The sequence below is a fragment of the Acinonyx jubatus genome, chromosome B3 (assembly GCF_027475565.1).
Source record: "Acinonyx jubatus isolate Ajub_Pintada_27869175 chromosome B3, VMU_Ajub_asm_v1.0, whole genome shotgun sequence".
NCBI lineage: Eukaryota > Metazoa > Chordata > Mammalia > Carnivora > Felidae > Acinonyx > Acinonyx jubatus.
The window spans coordinates 30964771-30989611 of NC_069386.1; the positions used below are offsets into that span (position 1 = coordinate 30964771).

General features: G+C 41.3%; 1 protein-coding gene across 4 annotated transcripts in view; it reads right to left on the bottom strand.

The window, feature by feature from the left end:
• The window catches only part of ARID3B (AT-rich interaction domain 3B), a 57531-nt gene that overhangs the window by 21019 nt on the left and 11671 nt on the right, over positions 1–24841 (bottom strand). For all 4 annotated transcript variants that reach the window (XM_027067773.2, XM_027067772.2, XM_027067769.2 and 1 more), the window contains exon 3: positions 177–248. In XM_027067773.2, coding sequence (XP_026923574.2) covers positions 177–248 — 72 coding nt within the window. The remainder of the gene's footprint in view (positions 1–176; positions 249–24841) is intronic.

Here is a 24841-nt window from a genome sequence, read left to right on the forward strand (position 1 = left end):
CACAATGAAAAATTCCGTCTAATGCAGGAAGATTTCCACCAGAGATACACAACCATCTATCTGTATGACTACAAATGTGACTCACGGGCCATTCCCGTCCTTATTCCTTGGGGATCAGATTTAACAACCCACTGCAGAGCTGCCCCATTCATTATCACAAAGGAGACATTACAGACCTTGGCAAAATCTCGAGAGATCTCTCTTCCCCGGCCTCCGTCCGCATCATCACTCCAGGCCAAACCACCATTCTAAAGGAGAACAAAGCACAGAGTTCAGAAGGGCATAGGAGAGTGACGGAGGACAAGGCAATCTTTTAGGGCAAAGATGAAGACCCTGAGCAATTGTGCTATCTTGGCTCAAACTGTAAAAGACTCCTCAGGTAACCGCCTCTGCTGCTCTTACAGGGACATCTTCTTGTTCTTTCGCTTTCAGTAATGGTTCCAAAGTAAGAGGGAGTCAGGTGGAAGAATCAGGTCCAGTTGTTGGAGGAGGGTGGGTGTTACTTATCCTTGATAATCCTAGAAGAGGAGGAGACAAAGGCCCAACTTTCTGAGAGCCTGTTCATCCCTAGCTGATCCTCCCGAAGCCATCACTCTGAGCTGTCCCACTTTTCTTCAGGTTCTACACGGCATGTGTGTTTGTATGATTTTATGGCACGTTTGTATACTACACAGCACGCTGTAAAGCCACGTGACTACTCGAAGTGGAGGATAAAGGATCACAGATGGCAGGTCCTGAAGTTCTGGTCTCTCCACTAAACCTCACCACCGGAAGCTGGAAGTCTAGTGACCAGAACTCCCTAGTGATAGGACAGCCTTCAGAGTTTGACGTTATTCCCAAGGTATACAGACTGTGCCCCTAGGATGAAATTCATTTCCATTAGAGAAATAATGAAAACCTAATCCTAATTTAATTGATTGGGTTAAACCAACACCATTCAGCCAATTAGGAGGAAATAGCAAATACACCTTTGTTTATGTTCCTGGAACCTGCTTCCTGCCTTTATTCAGTTGGGTAACTCTTACTCCTTAGATTAGGCAACATATTCTGGGGGAAGCCTTCCCTTCACTCTCGGCTGCACTAAGTACACTGGAAGAAATCGCTATACATTTTGAGCTTAGAATTTAACACACTTTGGAATTATCTATCATCCCCACCCTATCGTAAGCTCCTTGAAAGCAAAAGTTTCTCATCCATCTTTGTACCCCCAGCATAGAGCACATTGCTGGCACTTAACAGGCCCCAGCGAATGCCTGTAGAATCACTGCGAAGAGGCCTTAACTGGCTATTTGAATCAATTAGGCACCTCTCCAAAAAATATACACACATACCATACAGAAGAGTCAAACAGGCCCTCTGCCAGTGGGGAATATGAAATGTCACAGTAGAAGTCTACACTGGTCAGTGGAGGACCCAGTGGATGGGACTGGATGCACCAAGCCTGTCACTCTCTCATTTCTCCCCGAGGACTTCGGGCGCATGCGCAGGCACTGGGGCGTGTAAATGGTTGGGGAGGGGCATCCGGGGATGGGGAGCAGGGGTTTCCTGGGAGGACATTCTTTGGACTGCATAGGGATCTCGCTGTAAAACCTTGTCAGTAACATAAAAGCCTGGTCTAATTCCCTTCTTTTCTATCTTCCCCTCTAATCAAGCTTGCCCGAAAGCAGGAGGTATTATTTATTCAGTTATATTCTGGGACCATACTTTGCCTCCCCTACTCAAAGAGGGCTCTGAGATGTAGACCCACTTCCTGATAGCAGCAATTTAGTACACCGTGGGGTAAGTATAACCAAGAAGAAGTGACACTCTGTCAGCTGAAATGAAACAGGCTACACCAAATTGTTTCCCTGCTTATCTCACAAAAGATGTGTGTAAGGAAGTGCTCAGTAAATGCTATCTGACTGTGCACTCATCATCTCCCCAGGCAGACGCTGTTAGAGATCTCTCTACAGCTCTTCGGCTCAGGGAAGCCAATAACCAAGCGGGAGAAACACTATTAAAAAAAAAAAAAAAAAGCTAAGTTTCACCCCCACATTGTAATTACAGTCAACAGAAATCTGGTATCATCTGGTGGGAACCAGCACAATGAATAATCAAGATGAATTATGCCTGTCAGGTCAGCAAACCCAGACAGAGTTACAGTCCCCCTTTCAAAAGATGCAGTAGGTTGCCCTAATGCCCAGTGATTTTGTTTGAGCCAGTAATTCCTGCTGGAAAGTCAATTATCCCGGGAGCCCCTATCGGCTGAAAGACATTTAATGGGGGATCATTGCCGCTTCTGTTATGTCAGCTGTTTACTGTGGCAGCTCAATTCCCAACTCTCTCCAGCTAGAGATCTGAAGCACAGGAGGATTTTTTCTCTATCAGTCACCAAGAGAGATGAAAACACAGTTTTTTGCTAATTACAATAACTTCCAGGCACTCAGAATGCTCACTCAGAAACTATTTAACACTCAGCTGGGTGAGGAGGACAGAATCCACAACCCAGAATTCAGACAGGGCTTTCCACAGCAGGAGAGGAGTGTAAAAACAAGCACATCAGTACAACCACTGTGTGACTACGTGTGAAAATAAACACCCAAGTGCGAGAGCTCAGCTCAGGAACAGAGGAGAAGGGTGGGGGCTGGGGCTTGTCATGACCCCTTGGCTTTCTCCAGCTCTGCTTAGACATCAGGACCCAAGTGGTGGGAGAATCAGACCTCGCACTAGCTGTGGCTCGCTAAATATGAAACACTTGCAAATCTGCTTAGCTATGGGATTTTAGCCCAACACCCCTTGCTCAGTGACCACAGAAGACAGGGAAATTTGCCAGAAGGGACGGAAAGAGGACACTCAACTCTTTGGGCAATGCTACCATTGGACCCATTCCACAGATAGGAATTTTAGTTATGATTTAAAGAAAACACAGGAAGGGCACCTGGGTGGCTCAGTTGGTTAAGCATCCGACTCTTGGCTTAGGTCATGATCTCATGGTTTGTGGGATCGAGTCCCATGTCGGGCTCAGCGCTGACAGCAGGGAGCCTGCTTGGGATTCTCTCTCCCTGTCCCTCCTCTGCTCGCTCATGTGCAAGCATGCGTGCATGCTCTCTCTCTCAATAAATAAACGTAAAAAAAAAAAAAAGAAAACACAGGGGAGTGGAGTTGTTTTCTTTTGTCCGAGGCTGGGATGGGTCATTACTTAATTTAAAATATTTCGTTGGGGCTGATGAGAAAATGTCCGCTCTCTTTGCATGACTCTCTTGGTCTTGGGGCAGTTAAACCCTACTTCACAAGATTTTCTGGCTGCAGTGAGAGTAATTCCTGGCTCTGCCCGCCCTTCACAGTCTAGCCTGAATGCTGTTCCTCCAAGAAGACTCTCGCTTCTGCCCACCAGGCAGAATTGATGCCTTTCTCCTCTGGGCTATCACCGGATGTGCTGGTTACTCGTGTCCTGCCTACATCCCCAGTCTGTGTGTGTCCCCTCGAGTCTGTGCACATCCCATCAGGGTATCCCCAGCCTCTAGTACAGAGAAAGCATGAGCACGTTTACTGAAAGGCAGGAATGGGCTCCCCCATGGGACCTCCAACCCCACAACTCCTCTGTTCTCTCCTCCTTTCATGGGGAGGACCGCAGACTTAGCACTCTGATCAACTACTATAAAAACATAGCTACTTCAAGCTGACGTGTGGGTTTCTTGGCCTCTCACCAGGCTGCGGGTGTGACTGCTCGAAGCCCAGCGATGACTTCTGTCTTGGATGCTGAGCATGGTGGGGAGGAGAGTGAGGAGTGGCAGAGGTGAGTGTGGGGAACACACATCCAAAAGGAACTAGCTCCACAGTTTAGGGGGGTCCCCGAGAAAAGCATTTCAGTTGAAGGGCCGCTGCATGCAAGGCAACCGGCCAGGGGAACAGGCTCTGTTACCATGAGGGCTGCAGGCAGTAGTGAGTGGTCACTTACTGCCATTTACAACCTTCCCAGCCTCTCCTACTTAAGACCTCTCTTAAAAGCTTTGATCTCACCAGGAGCTCACAGGAAACTGACAGTTTGTTCCCAAATACCCATCCAAGGCTAGCTGTGGTTGCTATATCCACATTCAGTTTATTTTTCCCAGGGAAGCACAGTGTCATGCCTTTAAATCCCTCAAAAATGGGAGTGGAAGAAGGCTGGGGGAAGGAAGGGAAGCTAATGTTTGGGCATCTTCTGTGCAGCAAGGACTGGGCCAGGGGCTTAACAAGCATTTTCTCACTGAATTGTATGATATAGGGGTAGTGATTTTAGAGATGGGAAAACAGTGGCTCAAAGAGAGCAAGCTGCTTAAGTGGCCCAGGGTCTCAGAGCTTCCCAGTGGCAGTGCCAACATGCAGGTCTGGCTCTCTTTGTCACGCCGTCCTGCCTTGTGGGTGGAAGAAACAGCAGAGAGTGTTCCGGGTGTGACATCGGGAAAGGAGAGAGGGAGGAGAAGAAGAAAATCCTCTGGTCACAGAATGCCTACACTGCCAAGTCATGGCCCTTTTAGTCCCAGATTCATCTCCTAGGTTTCACCTGGCAAGTGCAGCCAACCAGGAAACTAGTCCTCAGGCATCACTTGCCCGGGGGACTTATCTGGGGGTACTGGGATAAGAACTGCTAACCTTTCACCACTACCTCCAAAACAGAACATCCTGGGTAGGAAGGGACCCATCTTCCCCCAGGGGACAGGACACCAGGGGAAAGAGAAAGAGAGATAAGCAGGTTACGCCTCTGAGAGGGCGGCAGAATATGGCACCCAGCACTGTGAACGTGCACATAAAAGGCCTTCAAACAATAATGAATCAAAGTCTAACCTGACTGCTCCTCAATTAAAACAGTGCTTCCCCAACACTTCAACCTGGAAGATCCAGAAGACAGAGGGATAATGTATTCACTCTTTGAAAATCTAAAAGGCTGCCTTGGAGAAGAGGACGCAAGGTGTTGTTGTTGTTTTTCTTTTCCTTTTTTCCATAAAGCCCCAGAGGGCAGAACTAGAGTTACGGGGCAGAAATTACCCAGGTCGACAGAAGAAGGACTTCTCTAGCAATCAGAACTGCCCAGTAACGGAGGGGCCTTCTCAGGAGGTGGGCAGCTTCCTGTCCTGGGATGGCCATCTGTCTGGGACGTCACACTGTGGAATCCAACATGGGACAGGGCTGGATGAGAGGGCCTCTAGGGGCCCTTTCTGTCCCGAGCAGCAAAGACCCTATGACAAACTCATTCAACACTGATTTCCTGAGAACCCACCTCAGGGAGAGCATTGTGCAAGCTGCTGAGAATACCCCTACTCCCCCAAAAGTGATTCTCCCTGCTGGGAGTTTTACCATGGAGTTGGAAAAACAAGCTGGACACACAGAGTATTGAACAGAGCAAGTCAAAGTACCAAAACACAAAGTGCCCAGGAGGTGGAAGAAAGGAGAGCTCCTCAGAGGTGGAGATAAAGCCGGCATGGAAGAATGGGTTGAGGGGAGATTTACAGTGTAAATGAGCACAGAGTGGGGGGATAAACAAGGCATGTTTTGGCAGGGAGGATTCAAGTCTGAATAGTTGAGGTGGGAACAGGCTGTGAAATGCCTTGAATACCAGGAGGAAATTTAAACTCTGAACTGTGAACAGGAGGGAGGCAGTGATGTTTTCTGAGCAGAAAATAAATGATTAAACCAGTGTTTTAGAAGATTTTAATGGCCTACTTTGGTTGGGAAAAAATAGAAATCTAAAAATGTATGTAGACACCTAATCGGGTTGAGACTATGCGGGATTTTCACTTTTCAATTTTTCATTATATCACTCCCGTACGAACATGTGATCACCTAGGATATGTCACCTAGGATATGCTAGAACCTGTAAAGTTCTGAGGCAAAAAGAGCAAGACAGTTAGGAGCCTCCTGGAGCTTGCAGTCTAATGGAGAGGGAGAGATGATTAAAAAAACAATTGTTTATTTTTTCTAGATTAACTTTTTAATGATGTGTCAAGCAAGACCCATCACTTGCTCTCCCCCCTTCTCCCTTGACCCCAATGAAGAAAATCTGGATTGCACTGAAATTATGGAATAGTTCAGTGAACTGACACCTTCACAATATTTAGCCTTTCTAGTAAGGCTATTTCACGTAACAAAATATGCTTTGGCCCGCATAACGTTTTGCAATGCAGATACACTACTTTTGTAAAATGCACGGAAGACCGGAGAGGAAAGCCAGCACAGGGGGTGGCAGGCTGTGTGGTAGTCCATGCAGAGAGCCTAGGGTAGGGGTAGGGGACAGCAGGACCAGGGAGAAAAGAAAAGTCTTGGGAAGAAGCAGCCAAGTCAGAGAATTAACTGGATCTGGACTAAGGGGACAAAAGGGAAAGGATAAATGTGAACCTTATCCTAAGAAAGGTTCTAATGGGAATGGAAAGACGCTGGGCAAGTAATCACACAGGAACAGACCACTATCTCTGGTGCTGGTGGTAAGAGTGTGCGGGAAAGAAAGGTGGGGGGAGGGGAGAGAAGACAGAGAATATTTGACAACCCTGGAACAAGCCAGGTTATGGCAGCTGGCATCAGCAAGAGCCAAGCTTCTGGTGGGGAGAAAGGGAGAAATTCAACCAGTGTTTCCTGACCCAAGAAGGCTACCTTGGGCCTTTCTTTTTACTGGGATTTGGAAGGAGAAAAAAAAAAAAAAAAAAAGCCCAACCAGACCACGCCTCCAAGATCTTAGGAGCCAGCACTACATTCCTTAGAGCTGTACCTCCCCAGAGACAGGAGCGCCTGACTTTAAAAGCAATTAAGTATCTAGGCTATTTTAGGATTACTCCTTGACCACCTGGAATATCTTATTAAAGCACAGCTCAGATGTCCAAAGCAATTTTAGTTCCCATTCCTCACTCTTCCCCAAGGCAAGAGTTAACCCTTTCCTTCAGGTTTAAAGTGCAGAGGCTAAGTTACCAACTCTTCATCTGTGCTCCCCATATTCTGAAACCTCCAAGAAACTGTCATGTCCTTCATACATACTTCAGATAACTTTTGCAGAGATTCTTGAGTGTTCTCTAAAGACATAGAACAGTAATGTGTTTCCTTTCTGTCTACTCTCTATAATCTAATAGATTCTGAACCCCAAGGTCAAGGATCTGGGCAAATTCCTGGGGGCTGAATCTCAAGGTAGTCATTAGGAAAATAACTAGACTTCAAAGGGGCTGATCTCAAACTCATGGATACTATCTAATTGCTTTGAAATATAAAATGTAACTAAAGTACTTGGGCTGAATATTGCTGTTGTTACTATTGTAATTTTTTTTTTTTTTTTTTTTTTTAAATAAGCAACTTACCTTTTCATTGGCTAGACCTTGGCTCTGCAGGTATCATCTATGCTCACTGTGACTGCTCTACTGCTGGCCAGGTTGATGTTGCTGGAATGTTAAAAGCTCAATTCCCAGATCTTGGTAGGAAGAAAAGAAAAACATCTTTGCCCTCGCACCAGTTTTAACTGGTTCCAGGAGGTAATGAGACATGCACAAGGGGGTAATGGGCAGGATTATAGGAGAATCCTAAAAGGAGATTGAAGCCCCAGGAAGTAAAACAGATATTGTTATAAGCAACACTGTTGGACTACAAAACCCTCCTGATAAGATCAGGATTACTGCTCTTAGCTAAATCGCTCAGGCCTTGGAAACACCAGAGTTATAATTATCAGATGCACACCTTCCGCTGTCAGGTAACTTTAGCAGGAACCAGAAAGCACCTCCCCTCCTCTTACTAGCAGCAAAGATCAATTGAAAGTCGGTGGCTTGGAAAAAGAGCTAAGGGACACTTTCTTGATTAAGCAGTAGAAAGGAGGAGGAGGGGAGGAGGGGAGAGGGCAGCAGTCCTACCTTGCCATCTAGGCACACCATCCCTCCAGGCAATACTTAAGAGTGCTCAGAAATGGGGTGTTCCTACAAAATGAGGAAGAAACTCGAAGTGCGGTGCTGGCGATGAGGATACCCCTACGCCAAAGAGTGGACCGGCCCTGCCAAGTCTAAGTCTGCCACAGAGCCAACTGCCAGCTCCTTTTCTCAGCAGAGTTCCGCATGCTTATTCCGCCCTGTAAGCTATCTGCCCCCTGAACTTCCATACTGGCTCCTGCCATCCATTTAAACCACAGAGCTCAGCCAGCCAGCAGTGCTGTGAACGGAGGAAAACACCTCATCTGACCTTCCTAATAGAAGGGAAAATTGAGATCTGAAGATGTTAGGAAACATGCCCAAGATCAGTGCTTTCAGAAATGCTTTTTTAAATGAAACTTTTTTCAAGCTACATTTTAAATTTAATTTTATTATTTTATTTATTTATTTTGAGAGAGCAAAGAGAGTGTGAGCAGGGGAGGGGCAAAGAGAGAGGAAGAGGGAGAATCCCAAGCAGGTTTAGCACTATCAGCACAGAGCCTGACGCAGGGCTTGAACTCATGACGCTGTGACATCATGACCTGAGCTGATATCAAGAGTCAAACGCTTAACTGACTGAGCCACCCAGGAGCCTCTAAAGCTACATTAAAAAAAAAAAAAAAAAAAAAAGAAGATTTTGTTTTTAAGTCATCTCTACACCCAATGCAGGGCTCGAACTCACAACCCTGACATCAAGAGTCGCAAGCTCCAACCGAGCCAGCCTGGTGCCTCCAAGCAACATATTTTAAATATATAGAAAGAACACATTTTTAAAAAATGCTATGACAAATTATTTTATAAAGTAAAAAAAAAAAAAAAAGAAAACTTCTTTCATTTCAAGCTTGGTATTCCACGGAGAGGGTTTCCTCACACCAAAGGCAGCTGCACTTTGTGTTCAAAAGTCGGCCCCACGTATAGTTTTGAAAACTTCTCCTAAGGTTCTTCCAACCCCACAGCCCCATCTTGGGGGGGTGGCACCACGATGTGTACATGTCCTGACTCTGATGCCCGCTGCCCCGTGCTGCCTGCCACCTCTCCTAGCTGTCTTCTCTCATACACAGCAACTTGCTCCTCTGTGAGGCCAGGGCATCAGCACAGGGCCCGGCAGGTGGCAGGGGCTCAAATGAATGTCAGTGCCCGAAGAACAAGCCACAGGCATAGACTTAGGAGGATCCCCACAGGCTAAGTGAGGAACTGGGGGGAAACAAATACTTAAAAGAAGGTGGGCTTCAAGTTCTAAAAATACAATTCTAAAAAAGGGACCTAAAAGGCAATAGAAACCATTTCCTAAAGTCAGCAGTTTAATTTTAAGGTTCAAGAGGAAAACAGAAGTGTATACATTAAAAAAAATAGTAAGAGCCCATTATACATATTCAATTTTACAAATTAGCAAAACTTTAAAAAATGATAAGATCTGGGGCGCCTGGGTGGCTCAGTCGGTTAAGCATCCAACTTTGGCTTAGGTCATGATCCCACAGTTGGTGAGTTCATGCCCCACATCGGGCTCTGTGTTGATGGCGCAGAGCCTGCTTCAGATCCTCTGTCTCCCTCTCTGTCTCTCTCCTACTCTTTCACTCTCAAAAATAAATAAACATTGAAAAAAAATTTTTTAATGATAAAACTCAATGATAACAAGGAGTTGGGGCAATGGGATCTCCTTTATTCCCATAATGGAAATATAAAAACAACAGGACTTTTCTAGAAAGTCACTTGTCTTAAAATGCCATCACGGGGTGCCTGGGTGGCTCAGTCCATTAAGCGTCTGACTCTTGATTTCAGCTCAGGCTGTGATCTCACAGTTGATGAGTATGAGTCCTGCATCAGGCTCTGTGCTGACAGTGGCAGAGCCTGCTTGGGATTCTCTGTCTCTCTGCCCTTTCCCCATTCAAGTGCACATGCACGCACTCTCTCTCTCTCTCTTAAAATAAATAAACTTAAACCCTAACGCTAACAGTAATTGAGTACTCACCACGTGCCAGGCCCTGTTCCGGTATTTCATGTGTATTAAACATTTAAGCCTCAGTAGAATTCTGAGGGGGTGGGGGTACTATTATTACTTCCACTTTTCAGATGAGAAAACCAAGGCATAAGAAAGGTATAGGAAACACCTTGTAGAAGGTTGCAAAGCAATGGAACAGAGGAGTCGAGAATCAAATGCAGGCAACACATCTTTAAGTCTCTGCTTTTAACTGCTTCACTATCTAGTCTCCTCCTGATCTTAGAATTCTGTTCTCCAATTCTACCCTAAATAACCAGAAATACAGTCAGTTTTATTTATAATAGCAAAAAATTGGAAATAGCCTAGATATCTGACATTTACAGGCAACTCGTGAAGGTGCTATCCATGTGACAGACGTCACGCAATTAAAACATTCAATTCCCACTTCATATCCTTCCCATTAATTCCAAACTAAGGAAAGAGCCCAAATGTCCATCAACTGATGAATGGATAAAGAAGATGTGGTATATATTTCCTACAAATAAAAATATAATCATAAAATAATAACTATATACATATATATTTATAATTCTGCGGAGAGGAGGGTCTTTTTAAATAGAGAAACCATACAGGGAAAGATCAACTGATATGGCTACATCAAAATTTAAACTCCTACCTGATGAAAGGACTACAAGATGAAAGACTAACAACTGAAAAATGCTTGCAACATAAAGACAAGGACCTATGCATAAGAGCTAGTACAGCTCAATGTGACAGAGATAACAGAATAAAAAATGGGGTAAGGCAACAAAACACAACATACCCAAACTCATGGAATGTAACAAAAGCAGTACTAAGAGGGACGTTTATAGCAATAAACGCCTACGTTAAAAAAGAAAATGTCAAACAACCTAACTGTACACATCAAAGAACTAGAAAAAGAACAAACTAAGCCCAAAGTTAGCTGAAGGAAGGAAATAATCAAGATCAGAGCAGAAACAAACAAAACAGGCACTAGAAAAACAACAGAAAAACATGAAGTAAACTAACAGATGGTTTTTGGAAACGATAACAAAATTGACAAACGTTCAGCTAAACTAAGAAAAAAGAGAAGACTTAAATTTATTTAAATTCAGAAATGAAAGGAGACATTACAATCAGTGCCACAGAAATAAAAAAGATTATATAAGAGGCTACTCTGAATAATTATATGTAAACAAATTGGAAAAGGACAAATTCTTAGAAACTTACACCTACCAAGACTGAATCATGAAGAAATAGAAAATCTGAACAGGCCTATAACTAGTAAGATTAAATCAGAATCAAACCTTCCAACAAAGAAAAGCCCAGAACCAGATGGCTTCACAAGTAAATTCTACCAAACATTTAACTAAGAATTAACACCAACCCTTCCCCAACTCATCTAAAAACTTAAAGAGGAAGGACCACTTCCAAATTCATGTTTTGAGCCCAGCATCACCCTGGTAACGAAGACAGAAAAAGACACTACAAGACAGCTACCTGATGAATACAATGCAAAATCAATAAAATACTGGCAAATCACAATCAACAGCACATTGAAAGGATCATCTACCATGACCAAATGGGATTGATTCCATGGGATGCAATGATGATTCAACACACAAAAATCAACCAATGTGATATACCACGTTAACAGATAGAAGGTAAAAATCACATGATTATCTCAATAGACGCAGAAAAAAACATCTGGCAAAATTTAACATCCTTTCATGATAAAGATGCGCAATAAACTAGGAATACAAGTAATTACCTCAATATTTTAGAGGCCATGAATGAGGGGCGCCTGGGTGGCTCAGTCAGTTAAGTGTCTGACTTCAGCTCAGGCCATGATCTCACAGTTTGTGGGTGTGAGCCCCATGTGGGGCTCTGTGCTGACAGCTTGGAGCCTGGAGCCTGCTTAGGGTTCTGTGTCTCCTGTTCTCTCTGCCCCTCCCCCACTCACACTCTCTCAAAAATAAAATAAAAACATTAAAAAAAATTTTTTTTTTAATGCCATGAATGAAAAGCCCACGGCTAACACCATACTCAATGGTGAAAAACTAAAAGCTTTTCCTCTAAGGTGAGGAACAAGTCAAGGATGCCTACTCTTAACATTTCTATTCAACACAGTACTATAAGTCCTAACTAGAGCAAGTAGGTAAGAAAAAAATTAAAAAAGCATCCACAATGGAAAGGGAGAAATAAAATTATCTCTGTTTGCTGATGACAAGATCTTGTATGTAGAAAACTCTAAAGATTCCACACATACACACACAAAAACCCTGTTAGAACTGAAGTGAATTCTAGAAAGTTGCAGGATACAAAATGAACATACAAAAATCAGTTGTGGGGCTCAGTTGCTTAAGCGTCTGACTTCAGCTCAGGTCATGATCTCACAGCTTGTGGGTCTGAGCCCCGCATCAGCCTCTGTGCTGACAGCTCAGAGCCTGGAGCCTGCTTTGGATTCTGTGTCTCCCTCTCTCTCTGCCCCTCCCCCACTCATGCTTTGTCTCTCTCTGAGAGACAAAAAAATGAATATGTTTAAAAAAATAAAAAATAAAATAAAAAATAAAAAATAATCCGTTGTGTCTCTATACACTAACAATAAACAATCCAAGAAGGAAGTTAAGAAAAAACAATCCCATAAATGGCATCAAACAGAATAAAATAAAATAAAATAAAATAAAATAAATCTAATCAAGGAGGCAAAAGACTGGTACACTTAAAACTACAAAATACTGCTGAAAGAAGTTAAAGAAGATACAGAAAAATGGAAAGACAACCCATGGTCATGGACTGGAAGACTTACCGTTGTTAGAATGTCCATACTACCCAAAGAGATTTGCAGATTCAATGCATCTCCCAACCAAAATCCCAGTGGCATTTTTTTAACAGAAAAAGAAAAAAACAATTCTAGAATTCATGTGGAACCACAAAGGACTCTGAACAGCTGAATCAGTCTTGAGAAAGAACAAAGCTGAGGCTTCATACTTCCCGATTTCAAAACATATCACAAAGCTACAGTGATCAAAACAATATGGGCATAAAGACAGATATTATATACCAATGGAATAGAATACAGAGTCCAGAAATAAACCCACACACATATGGGCAACTGATCTTTGTCAGGGTACCAAAATAAACAATGGGGAAAAGATAGTCTCTTCAACAAATGGTGTTGGGAAAACTGAATATCCACATGCACAGAATGAAAACTGACCCTTACCTTATACCATACATAAAAGACTTAAAAATAGACTTGAAACTATAAAGTTCCTATAAGAAAATATAGGATGAAAACTTTGTGACATTACTCTTGGCAACGATTTCTTGGATAGGACACCAATGGCACAGGCAACAACAGTAAAAATAGACAAATGAACTACAACAACAACAAAAAAGTTTTCGCACAGTCAAGAAAACAATCAACAGAGCAAAAGGCAACATACAGAATGGAAGAAAATATTTGCAAACCATATATCTGACAAGTGGTTATATCCAAAAGATATAGGAAACTCCTACAACTTAACGGCAAAAAGAAATAAACAACCTGATTACAAGAGGGGCAAAGACTAGAACAGACACTTCTCCAAAGGCATACAAATGGCCAGGACATCTATGAAAAGATGCTCAACAACACTAATTATTATAGGGAAATGAAGATCACCTCACATCTGTTAGGATGGCTATTATAAAAACAAAGAGAAAATAACAAGTATCAGAGAGGATCTGGAGAAACTGGAATCTTTGTGCACTGTTGGTGGGAATGTAAAAGAGTACAGCCAATATGGAGAACAGTATGGAGGTTTCTGAAGAAATAAAAACAGAACTACCATATAATACAGCAATCCCAGTTCTGGGTATTTATCCAAAAGAATTAGAATTAGCAAAGGGGCACATGCACCTCAATGTTTATAGCAGCACTATCAACAATAGCCAAATTAAGGAAAAAGCCAAATGTCCATTGACGAATGGATAAAGAAGGTGTGGTATATATACATATATACAATGGAATATTACTCGGCAATCAAAAAGAATGAAATCTCGTCATCTGCAACAATGTAGATGGAACTACAGCATATTATGCTAAGCAAAGTAAGACAGAGAAAGACAAATATCTTATGATTTCACTCACATATAGAATTTAAGAAACACAAAAGATGAACATAGGGGAAGGGAAGGAAGATAAAAACAGAGTTGGAGGCAAACCATAAGAGACTCTAAAATACAGAGAACAAACTGAGGGTTGCTGGATGAGGGGTAGGCTGAATGGGTGATGGGCATTAAGGAGGGCACTTGTTGGGATGAGCACTGGGTGTTAACGGAAGTGATGAGTCACTAGGTTCTACTCCTGAAACCAATACTATGCTGTATGTTAACTAACTTGAATTTAAACTAAAAAAAAAAAAAAGAATTCAAGTATTGTGCTCAGTGCTGCGTGTAAAATTTCCAATGTTTACACTAAACTTTACATCTTAAGGAGAATGCTGTTGTAGCCTTCGTATCCTACCATCTACAAGTGTACATGGCTTAAATACTGAATAAAAAGTCATCTGTCACAACTAAGGAAAAAAAAATTAGAATCAGGATCTTGAAGAGGTATCCACATTCTCATGCTCACTGCAGCATTGCTTACAATAAGCAAGATATGGAATCAACCCTAAGTGTCCATCGATGGATGAATGAATAACGAAAATGTGGTATACTAGAAATAAACCCAAACTTAAATGCTCAATTAATCTACAACAAAGGAGGCAAGCATATACAATGGGGAAAAGATAGTATCTTCAATAAATGGCGCTGGGAAAATTGGACAGCTACATGAGAAAGAATGAAACTGGACCACTTTTTACACCATACACAAAAATAAACTCAAAATGGACTAAAGATCTAAATGTGAGACCTGAAACCATAAAACTCCTAGAAGAGAACACAAGCAGAACTTCTTTCACATCAGCCTTAGCAACAACATTTTTTCAGATGTCTCAACAGGCAAGGGAAACAAAAGGAAAAAAATAAATTATTGGGATCACACCAAAATAAAAACCTTTTGCACAGCACAGGAAACCATCAACAAAATGAAAAGGCAACCTGCTGAATGAGAGAAGATATATGCAAATGATACATTCAATAAGGAATATCCAAAACATATAAAGAACTTATACAATTCACCACCAAAAAAACCAAAAACAAAAATAATCTGATTCAAAAATGGGCAGAAGACCTGAATAGACATTTTCCCAAAGGCATAGAGATAGCCAACAGACACAAGAAAAGATGTTCAACATCACTAATCATCAGAGAAATGCAAATCAAAATCACAATGAGGTATCACCTGACACCTGTTAAAATGGCTAGAATCAAAAAGACAAGGGGTGCCTGGTTGGCTCAGCCAGTGGAGCATGTGACTCCTGATCTCAGGTTGTGAATTCAAGCCCCATGTTGGGTGCAGAGATTACTTAAAAATAAAAACCTTAAAAAAAAAAAAAAAAAAAGACAAGAAATAACAAGTGTTGGCGAGAAAGTAGAGAAAAAGGAACCCTGCTGCGCTGTTTGTGGGAATGTAAACTGATGCAGCCACTCTTAGTGAGGAGGTTTCTCAAAAAATTAAAGATAGAAATGTGATACGAATCTGATAATTCTACTAGTGGGTATTTACTGAAAGAAAAACACCAATTCGAAAAGACATGTGCACTCCTATGTCTACCGCAGCATTATTTACAATAGCCAAGATACGGTGGCACCTGGCTGGCTCAGTTGGTTAAGGGCCCAACTCTTGACCTTGGCTCAGGTCATGATCTCACAGTTTGTGGGATCGAGCCCCGTGCCGCTCTCTGTGCTGGCAGCTGGAGCCTGCTTGGGATATTCTCTCCACCCCCCACCCCCACTTCATGCTCTCTTTCTTTCTCTCTCAAAATAAATAAATAAACTTAAAAAAAAATACAATAGACAAGATATGGAAGCAACCTAAGGGCCCACTGATAGATGAATGGATAAAGAAGATGTGGTATTCATATACGACGGACTATTATTCTGCCATAAAAAAGAATGAGATCTTGCCATTTGCAACAACATGGATGGACCTAGAGGGTATTATGCTAAGCAAAATAAGTTAGAGAAAGACAAAACCCATACGATTTCACTTATATGCAGAATCTAAAAAAACCAAATGAATACACACACAGAAAAAGCAGAAACAGACCCACGAATATAAAGAACAAACTGATGGTTGCCACAGGGGAGGGAGGCAGTAGGATGTGCACAATTGGTGAAGGGAAGTGGGAGATACAGGTTTCCAGTTATGGAATGAATAAGTCATGGGGATAAAAGGTGCAGTAGAGGGAACAGAGTCAATGATATTATAATATTGTTGCATGGTGACAGACGGCAGCTACACTTATAGTGAGCACAGCATGAAGTACAGACTCATTCAAGCACCATGTGGTACACCTGACACTAATGGAACTTTGTGGCTCAACTATACTCAATTGTGGAATATTATTCAGTCATTAAAAAGAAGAAAACTCTGTAATATGTGATAACGTAGATGAACCTGGTGAGCAAGATGTTAAATATTGATTGTATACATTTCAATAAAAAGTCAAATAAATGTAATTAAAGTGAAATAAACTAGTCACATAAGGACAAATGCTTCATGATTTCACTTCTATAAGGTATCTAGAGTAGTCAAACTCATCAAAGCAGAACAGAATGATGGTTACCGGGAGCCTCAGGGGATGGTAAGGAAATGGAATGGCTGCTCCATGGGTTTAAGTTTCAGTCATGCAAGATGAAAAAGTTCTAGAGATCTTCTGTACAATAATTGTGTTTGTAGTTATAACAATATGCATTATACACTTACAATTTTCTTAGGAGGGAATCTCATATGTTTTTCACAATTAAAAAAAAAAAAAGAAAAATGGACAAAGGCTACAAGCAGGATAAGAACAAATACAAAAGGCAAACATATGAAAAGATAATAATAGACATATACCCTCTGATACAAGAAATTCAAACTCTCGGATACTGTAACCTGCCATAGAAATACAGACACAAGGACAAGGGGTTATAGAGCATCTACAAAGATAGTTTACATTTATACTAAACACACACACATACATACACTCTCTAATACATTCTGTAACTACACAGTTAAGTAGGTAAATATACAGAAACAGCCCTACAAGCTGATTCATGCCAAATGTGGCCTCCTGCGAGATGGGATGGGTGGGTGGGTGCAGCATAGGCAACACAACACTGTATTTTTTTAAACTATAAAATTTTTATTCTGTATTTTCCTAGGTGGTTTTATTTTCCTGAGCATCTCTTCATACTGCTGGTGTAATTCTGAGATAAATGATTATAAAATAGATCATTATGAACACACATGGAAAGAAAGCCACAACACTGAGTAAAAAAATATGTTGCAGGGGTGCCTGGGTGGCTCAGTTGGTTAAACATCTGACTCTTGATTTCCACCCAAATCTTGATTTGCGGTTCATGGGATTGAGCCCCTAGCCAGGCTCTGCGCTGACAGAGCCTGCTTGGGATTCTCTCAACCTCTCTCTCTCTCTGCCCCTTCCCTGCTCACGTGCGTGTGCTCTCTCACTCTCTCTCTCAAAATAAATAAATATTAAAAAAAATACATTGCAGAATAATGTGTAGAGTACCTATTTTTTGTTAAAAACAAGCAAAATGTTTCTGAAAAGAAAAAAAAGTTCTGAAAAAGTATAGAGCACCAAACTGTTAACAAAGACGAACTGAAAGTCAGGCTTTTATTTTATACATTTTTATATTTCTAAAATTATTTTAGCCAATAGCACTTCTGTAATACGTTTTTAAAATTTTAGGCCACTTTAAAATTATCCTTTAAAATAAATTTTAATGATACAAATTGCTCATAGTCTACTAGGTGACAAAAGGTGGGCACAAAATTACATGTAAGATACCTATCGCAGGCATTATTTTTAAAACACAGAGGAAATAGTGCGCCTGGGTGGCTCAGGCAGTTAAGCCTCTGACTTTGGCTTGGGTCACGATCTCGCAGTTTGTGAGTATGAGCCCCTCATCAGGCACTGTGCTGCAGCTCAGAGCCTGGAGCCTGCTTCGTGTTCTGTGTCTCCCTCTCTCTTTGCCCCTCCCTTGCTTGCACTCTGTCTTGCACTCTCTCAAAAATAAACAAACATTAAAAAAATTATTAAAAAAACCCACAAAGGAAATACAGTTGAACCTTGAACAACACAGGGGTCAGGGATGCCAACTCCGCATGCAAATCTGAGTTTAATTTTTGATTCTCAAAAGAAGCCTTACTGATAACATGCAGTTGATTAACACATATTATGCATGTTATATGTATTATATACTGTATTCTTACACAAAGTGAGCTAGAGAATAGAAACTGTTCGTCCGTCTTCAGCTCAGGTCATGATTTTGAGCCCCGCATTGGACTCTGTGCTGACATATCAGAGCCTGGAGCCTGCTTTCAGATTCTGTGTCTCCCTCTCTCTCTGCCCCTCCCCCACTCACACTTGGTCTCTCTCTCTCTCTCTCTCTCTCTCTCTCTTTCTCAAATAAATAAAAATAAACTGTTAAGAAAATCACAAGGAAGAAAAAATAACACTTGTAGTACTGTACTGTTTTTATGGGGGAGAAGTCCACATATAAGTGGACTCATCCAGTTCAAAGCTGTGTTGTTCAAGGGTCAACTACACAGGAAAATGTTTACAGTTACACCTATGTTATGTGGTTATGGTGACTTTATTTTCTCCTTTACAAATGTTTATATTTTCGATGTTTTCTAAAATGAGTGCGAATCCCTGTGACAATCAGAAGAAATAAATCAAAGTTACTTTCAAAGTAATGGAGCACTGAAGGAAGATTATCCTTGCCCTGCTCCATCTGGAAAGGAGTGAGAGGGAGCATGGGAAGAGGTAAAGCATGGAGGCTGAAGTCAGAACCCCCAGCCCAGCTTCCCAACTGTGAGACTACAAGGCGCCCACTCCACAATTCTTTCTTCATCTATAAAACAAACACATAAAGGGTGATGATATCAGGGCCTGCCTCACACAACTCAGTGAAATAAGGCAAGTACCTGGCATACAAGAAGTCAAAAAGTCTGAGCTATTAAAAATCAAAAACCTAAAAAAAAAAAACAAAAGCAGCAAACAAACCATGATTGAGGACAGTCTGATATGAACTCTACTACCTCCCTCCTTTGCCAAGAAAACCTCACCTAGAAATGCTAGATAAAAGTCAGCACCCTCCACTCCTTACACATATAGCTAAGCTGAAACCAAGAGAGAAAGCCAAGCCTGCAGTGTAAGGAACAAAAAGGAATCAACCAACAGTGAGCAGGTGCCAAAGCTGTAGGACTCAAGGGAAAAGGAACCTGGATATAGTTCTTAACATCTAAGGGCTGAGGACTGGGGATTTAATCCCAAGGGAGAGGAGTCCAGGGCTGAAGGTCCCTTGCATGACAGGAACCAGAACTGAGATACATGCATAAAGCCAGAGGCCATGAAGGAATACATTTCCACCCCTCATTAGATGGGGCTTAAAAAACTGCACACCAGCCTGGAGAAGTAAGGGAACTAGCCTTTTGTCAGGGCCCTCATGGAAAAATAGAGTCCATAAGGAACAGAAGCCCAGACTCTCACCAGGCACAGATGGAGACTCCAAATACACATTACTCCAAAGTAATGACAACTAGCTAAACTCGCAGGGCCCCAGCAGAGGAGAAAACAAAACTCCTCTTAGGAATGCCCCCATAATCCAGAGCACATGGGACTCCCATGGAAACAAATCCCAACTCAAAATGAGCTTCCACTGGGAAAACAAAAACACCATAAGAGGAAATAAACCATCATATGGGAGAGTAACAAAAGAACTTGTACTCCAACGATGAGATAATAACAGAATAATCTAAAAGCATCTTTAAAATAAGCATGTTTAAAGAATGGCGGAATGTTAGTAATTGGTGAAAGCTGGGTAAAGGACACAGGCAGTTCATTACCATTCTCTTTTCTTTTGCATGTTGGAAATTTCCATAATAAAAAGGCTTAAAAATTCCATAATGTAAAGTTTTTTAAAAAGTTAATGATGTGTGGGGCACCTGGGTGACTTAGTCGGTTAAGAGTCCCACTCTTGATTTTCACTCAGGTCATGATCTCACAGTTTGTGGGTTCAAGCCCCGCATTGAACTCTGCGCAGACAAGGTGGAGCCTGCTTGGGTTTCTATCTTCCTCTCTCTCTGCCCCTTCCCCACTTGGGCATGCGTTCTCTCTCTCAAAAATAAACAAATATTAAAAAAAGAAACATTAATAAAAAAAGTTCAAGATGTTCAAAGAGCTCAAAGGAAGGAATAGAAGCCAATTGGTAAAAACAGGCAGATTTTTAAAAGCCAAAAAAAATACAGAAATTAAACAACATTAAGATAAACACACAAAAAATATTTTTAAATTGGTTCCATGCCCTTTGTGGGGCTTGAACTCACGACCCTGAGATCAAGAGTTGAATGCTTTACCGACTGAGCCAGCCAGGTGCCCTGTAAGATAAACAATTTTTTAAGTTATTAAGTAGAATAGACAGAGCTGAAGACAGAATTTAAAATTGGAAAATAGAATGTGAAAATGTTCCAGAATGCAGGAGAATGACATACAGAGATAAGGCTATATACAAGAAAAGATACAGAGAATACTGATTGAGAAGGTCCAAATACTTCTGTTAGAACAGTAGTGAAGAAAAAAAAGAGCAGCCAGAGGAAAAAAGGAGACAGATCAGGTTGAAGGAACAGAAAAAGGCCCAAGTGGAAAAAAAAAAAATTAAGTCCAAACCTAGAATACTGAAGTACAAGTGAAAAATAGCAGAGCCAAAAAAAAAAAAAAAAAAAAAAATCTTAAAAGCCACAAAAGAGAAAAAGGAATCACAAAAGTGACAATTAGATCGACAATAGACTACTCAACGGAAAAATAGCTGCTAGGAGACAATGGAATCATGTCATCAAAGTGTTAAGAAAAATCAAGGTCTGGGACACCTGGATGGCTCAGTTGGTTAAGTGACTGACTCCTGATCTCAGCTCAGGTCTTAATGTTTTGAGTTTGACCTCTGCGTTGAGCTCCACGCTGGGTGTGGAGCCTAAAGAAAAGAAAATCAAGGTCAATCTAGAATTTAAAACTATGAACAATCATACAAGAGTAAGGGAAAAATGAAGATATAAATTAAAAACTTTTTATCAGAAATACCAAGGCTGATTTTACTACATACAAATCTCTGCTAAAAGAATTAGTGAAAAAAGGAAAAAGAAGACCAAGCCCAAAGGGAAAGAGTGGGCTGTAAGAAGTCATGGAGAGGAAAGAAAAGGATAGGCTTGTTGGGAAGTCTAAATAAATACTTATCATTAAGGGAAAAAATTAATTTAGGGGAGGGGTTAGAACAAACTGCAACTAAAATACTAGCCACAATAAACTGGAAGATGGGAGCAGAATAAATGTTAAAACTAGAATCCTGAAGTTGCTAATTTTTTTTGATAGTAGTGTAAAAAGTCAAGAATGCAAGTTAAAAGCTAAACATAACGAAAAAAAGAACAGAAACAGAAATTAATTTCTAAACCAGCAGATGAGACAAAGACTGGGGCACCTGGGTGGCTAAGTTGATTAAACGTCTGACTCTTGATTTTGGCTCAGGTCGTGATCTCACATTTCATGAGATCGAGCCCCACGTAGGGCTCTGACAGCATCTTCTTTGGATTCTCTCCATCCCTCTCTGCCCCCCCCGACTCATTTTTTTTTTTTCTCTCTCTCTCAGAAAATACATAAATTAAAAAAAAAAAAAAAAAAAAAAAACCTCGGGGCACCTGGGTGGCTCAGTCAGCTAAGCATCTGACTTTGGATCAGGTCATGATCTGAGTTCCAGCCCCACGTCAGGCTCTGTGCTGACAGCTTGGAGCCTGGAGTCTGCTTCAGATTCTGTGTCTGTCTGTCTGTCTGTCTCTCTGCCCTTCCCCTGCTCATGCTCTGTCTCTCTCTCAAGAATAAATAAACATTAAAAAAAATATTAAAAGAAAAACAACCCCAATCAAATAACAAAAGACAGGAGAGAAAAAAATAACAAGCAAAGAAAAACTATGGTCGAACTGAAGACCCAAGGATAGAGGGTAGAAATAGATCCAAGTGTATCACCGATCCTAATAACTACATGGATCAAATAAAGCTAATAAAAAGGCAGAGATTATAGGTCTTTTCAAAAGAATTTATTTTATTTGTGAGAGAGAAAACAAGCATGCACAAGGGAGGAGCAGACAGAGAGGGAGGGAGAGTTGGAGAGGGGGAGAGAGAGAGAGAGAGAGGGAGGGAAGGAGGGAGGGAAGCGGGGCTTGAACTCACACACAAACTGTGAGATCATGATCCCAGCCAAAGTAGGATGCTTAACCGACTGAGCCATCCAGGCACATGAGACAAAGAAAATCTTAAGCAGGCTCCATGCCAAGCTCAGAGTGAAGTTCAACTTGGGGCTTGATCTCATGACTGTGAGATCATGACCTGAGCCAAAATAGAAAATCAGATGTTTAACCAACTGAGGCACTTAAGACGCCCTGTTTATATGTGGTCTTAAGATGTAAAGATTGGAATGTGTCAAGGGCACCTGGTGGTTCAGTTGGTTAAGCGTCCAGCTCTTGATTTCAGCTCAGGGAGCGCCTGGGTGGCTCAGTTGGTTAAGCATCTGACTTCAGCTCAGGTCATGATCTCACAGTTCATGAGTTCAAGCCCCACATCAGGCTCTGTGCTGATAGCACAAAGCCTGCTTGGGATCCTCTCCTCCCTCTCTCTCTGCCCCTTCCCCAGCTCTCTTTCAAAAATAAATAATAAAACATTTACAAAATAAATAAATAAAATTAAGATTGTGGACTGTGTGAGGAAAAAACATACTAACACTAGTCCAAAGGAAGCCAGTCCTATCCTGGAATACTTTAATTTACCTCTCTGAAACTGATTACACACACAAAACTTAGTAAGGATAAGGAAGATCTGAATAACACAATTAATAAGCTTGATCCACTAGATACACAACCCCACATCTATCAAAAACAAAACTGGCATTCCTTCCAAGCACATGGAGAATATACAGAAACTGATCATACATAAGGCCAACCCAAAGGACATCATAAAAAATTCCAGAAAATGAGTATCATGCCAGTTCTCTAACCACAATGGCTAGAACTTAATTATGAGCTAAATGAGAGGGTGGCTGGCTGGCTCAGTCAGTAGAGCATGCAACTCTTGATCTCAGGGTTGTGAGTTTAAGCCCCACACTGGATGTGTGGCATACGTAAGCTATAATTAGTATTTCTTAAAAACCTACACATTTTTTAAAAACCCACATACTTGGAAACTAAAAAATACTTCTGAACAACCCATGGGTTAAAGAAGCAATTACAACTGAAATAATGAAGTGTTTAGTACTAACCAATGAGAACATTACATATCAACATTTGTGGAATCCAGCAAAAGTGCAGCCCTGGGAGAAATCTACAGCTTCAAATGCATTTATTAACAAGAATTTCAGAAGCTATATTAAACATAAAATCAATTAGCCTTAAAAACAAAATAGACACAGGGGCACCTGGGAGGCTCCGTCGGGTAAGTGTCCTGACTCTTGATTTCGGCTCAGGTCATGATCTCACAGTTTGTGAGATCAAGCCCCACATGGAACTCTGCACTGACAGCATGGAGCCTGCTTGGGATTCTCTGTCTCCCTCTCTCTCTGCCCCTCCCTTACTTGCTCTCTGTCTCTCAAAAATAGATAAACTTATTAAAAAAAATGAAATAGACACATACAGTGTACAAGTAAAATTTAGAAAATCTAAGATCAGTGGATAAAGTCTTTGTCAATACTTAGGTTGTGAGAGTATACTACAGTTTTATAAAATATTACCACTGAAGGAAATTGGGCAAAGTGTACAGAGATCTCTCTAAATTATTAAAAAGAAAATTTTTTAAAACATTTATTCATTTTTCAGAGACAGAGAGAGACAGAGCATGAGCAGGGAAGGGGCAGAGAGAGGGAGACACAGAATCCGAAGCAGGCTCCAGACTCTGAGCTGTCAGCACAGAGCCCGACACGGAGCTTGAACTCAGAACTGCGAGATCGTGACCTGAGCCGAAGTCGGACGTTCAACCGACTGAGCCACCCAGGCGGCCCTCTCTAAATTATTTTTTATATTGGCCTGTGAATCTGCAATTATCTCAATGAAAATTTCAATTAAAAAAAAAAAAAGGCCAAAATATCAAACACTACCACCACAAAACACTGGCAAGGATGTGGAGTAACAGGAACTTTCATTCGTTGTTGGTGGGAATGCAAAATGATCCAGACACTTTGGAAGACAGTTTGGCAGTTTCCTACAAAACCAATCATATTCTTAACCTACAATCCAGCAGTTGCACTCTTTGGTATTTACCCAAATGAGTTGAAAACTTACGTTTATACAAAAACCTGTACACAGATGTTTACAGCAGCTTTATTCATACTTGCCAAAGCAACCAAGATATCCTTCAATAGGTGAATGGATAAACTGTGGTACATCCAGACAATGGAATATTACTCAGTGCTAAAAAGAAATGAGCTATCAAGCCATGTAAAGACATGGAGGAAAATTAAATGCATATTATTAAGTGAAAGAAGCCAATCTGAAAAGGCTATATACTGTATGATTCCAACTATATGATATTCTGAACTTTTTAAAGTGTTCATTTATTTTTCAGAGAGAGACAGAGTGTGAGCAGGGGAGGGGCAGAGACAGAGGGAGACACAGAATCCGAAGCAGGCTCCAGGCTCCAAACTGTCAGCACAGGGCCTGACTCGGGCTCAAACTCAATGAACCGTGAGATCATGACCTAGGCCCAAGTCAGACCTTAACTTACTGAGCCACCCAGGCTCTCCCAACTATATGATATTCTAAAGAAGGTAAAACTATGGAGACAATTAAAAAAAAAAA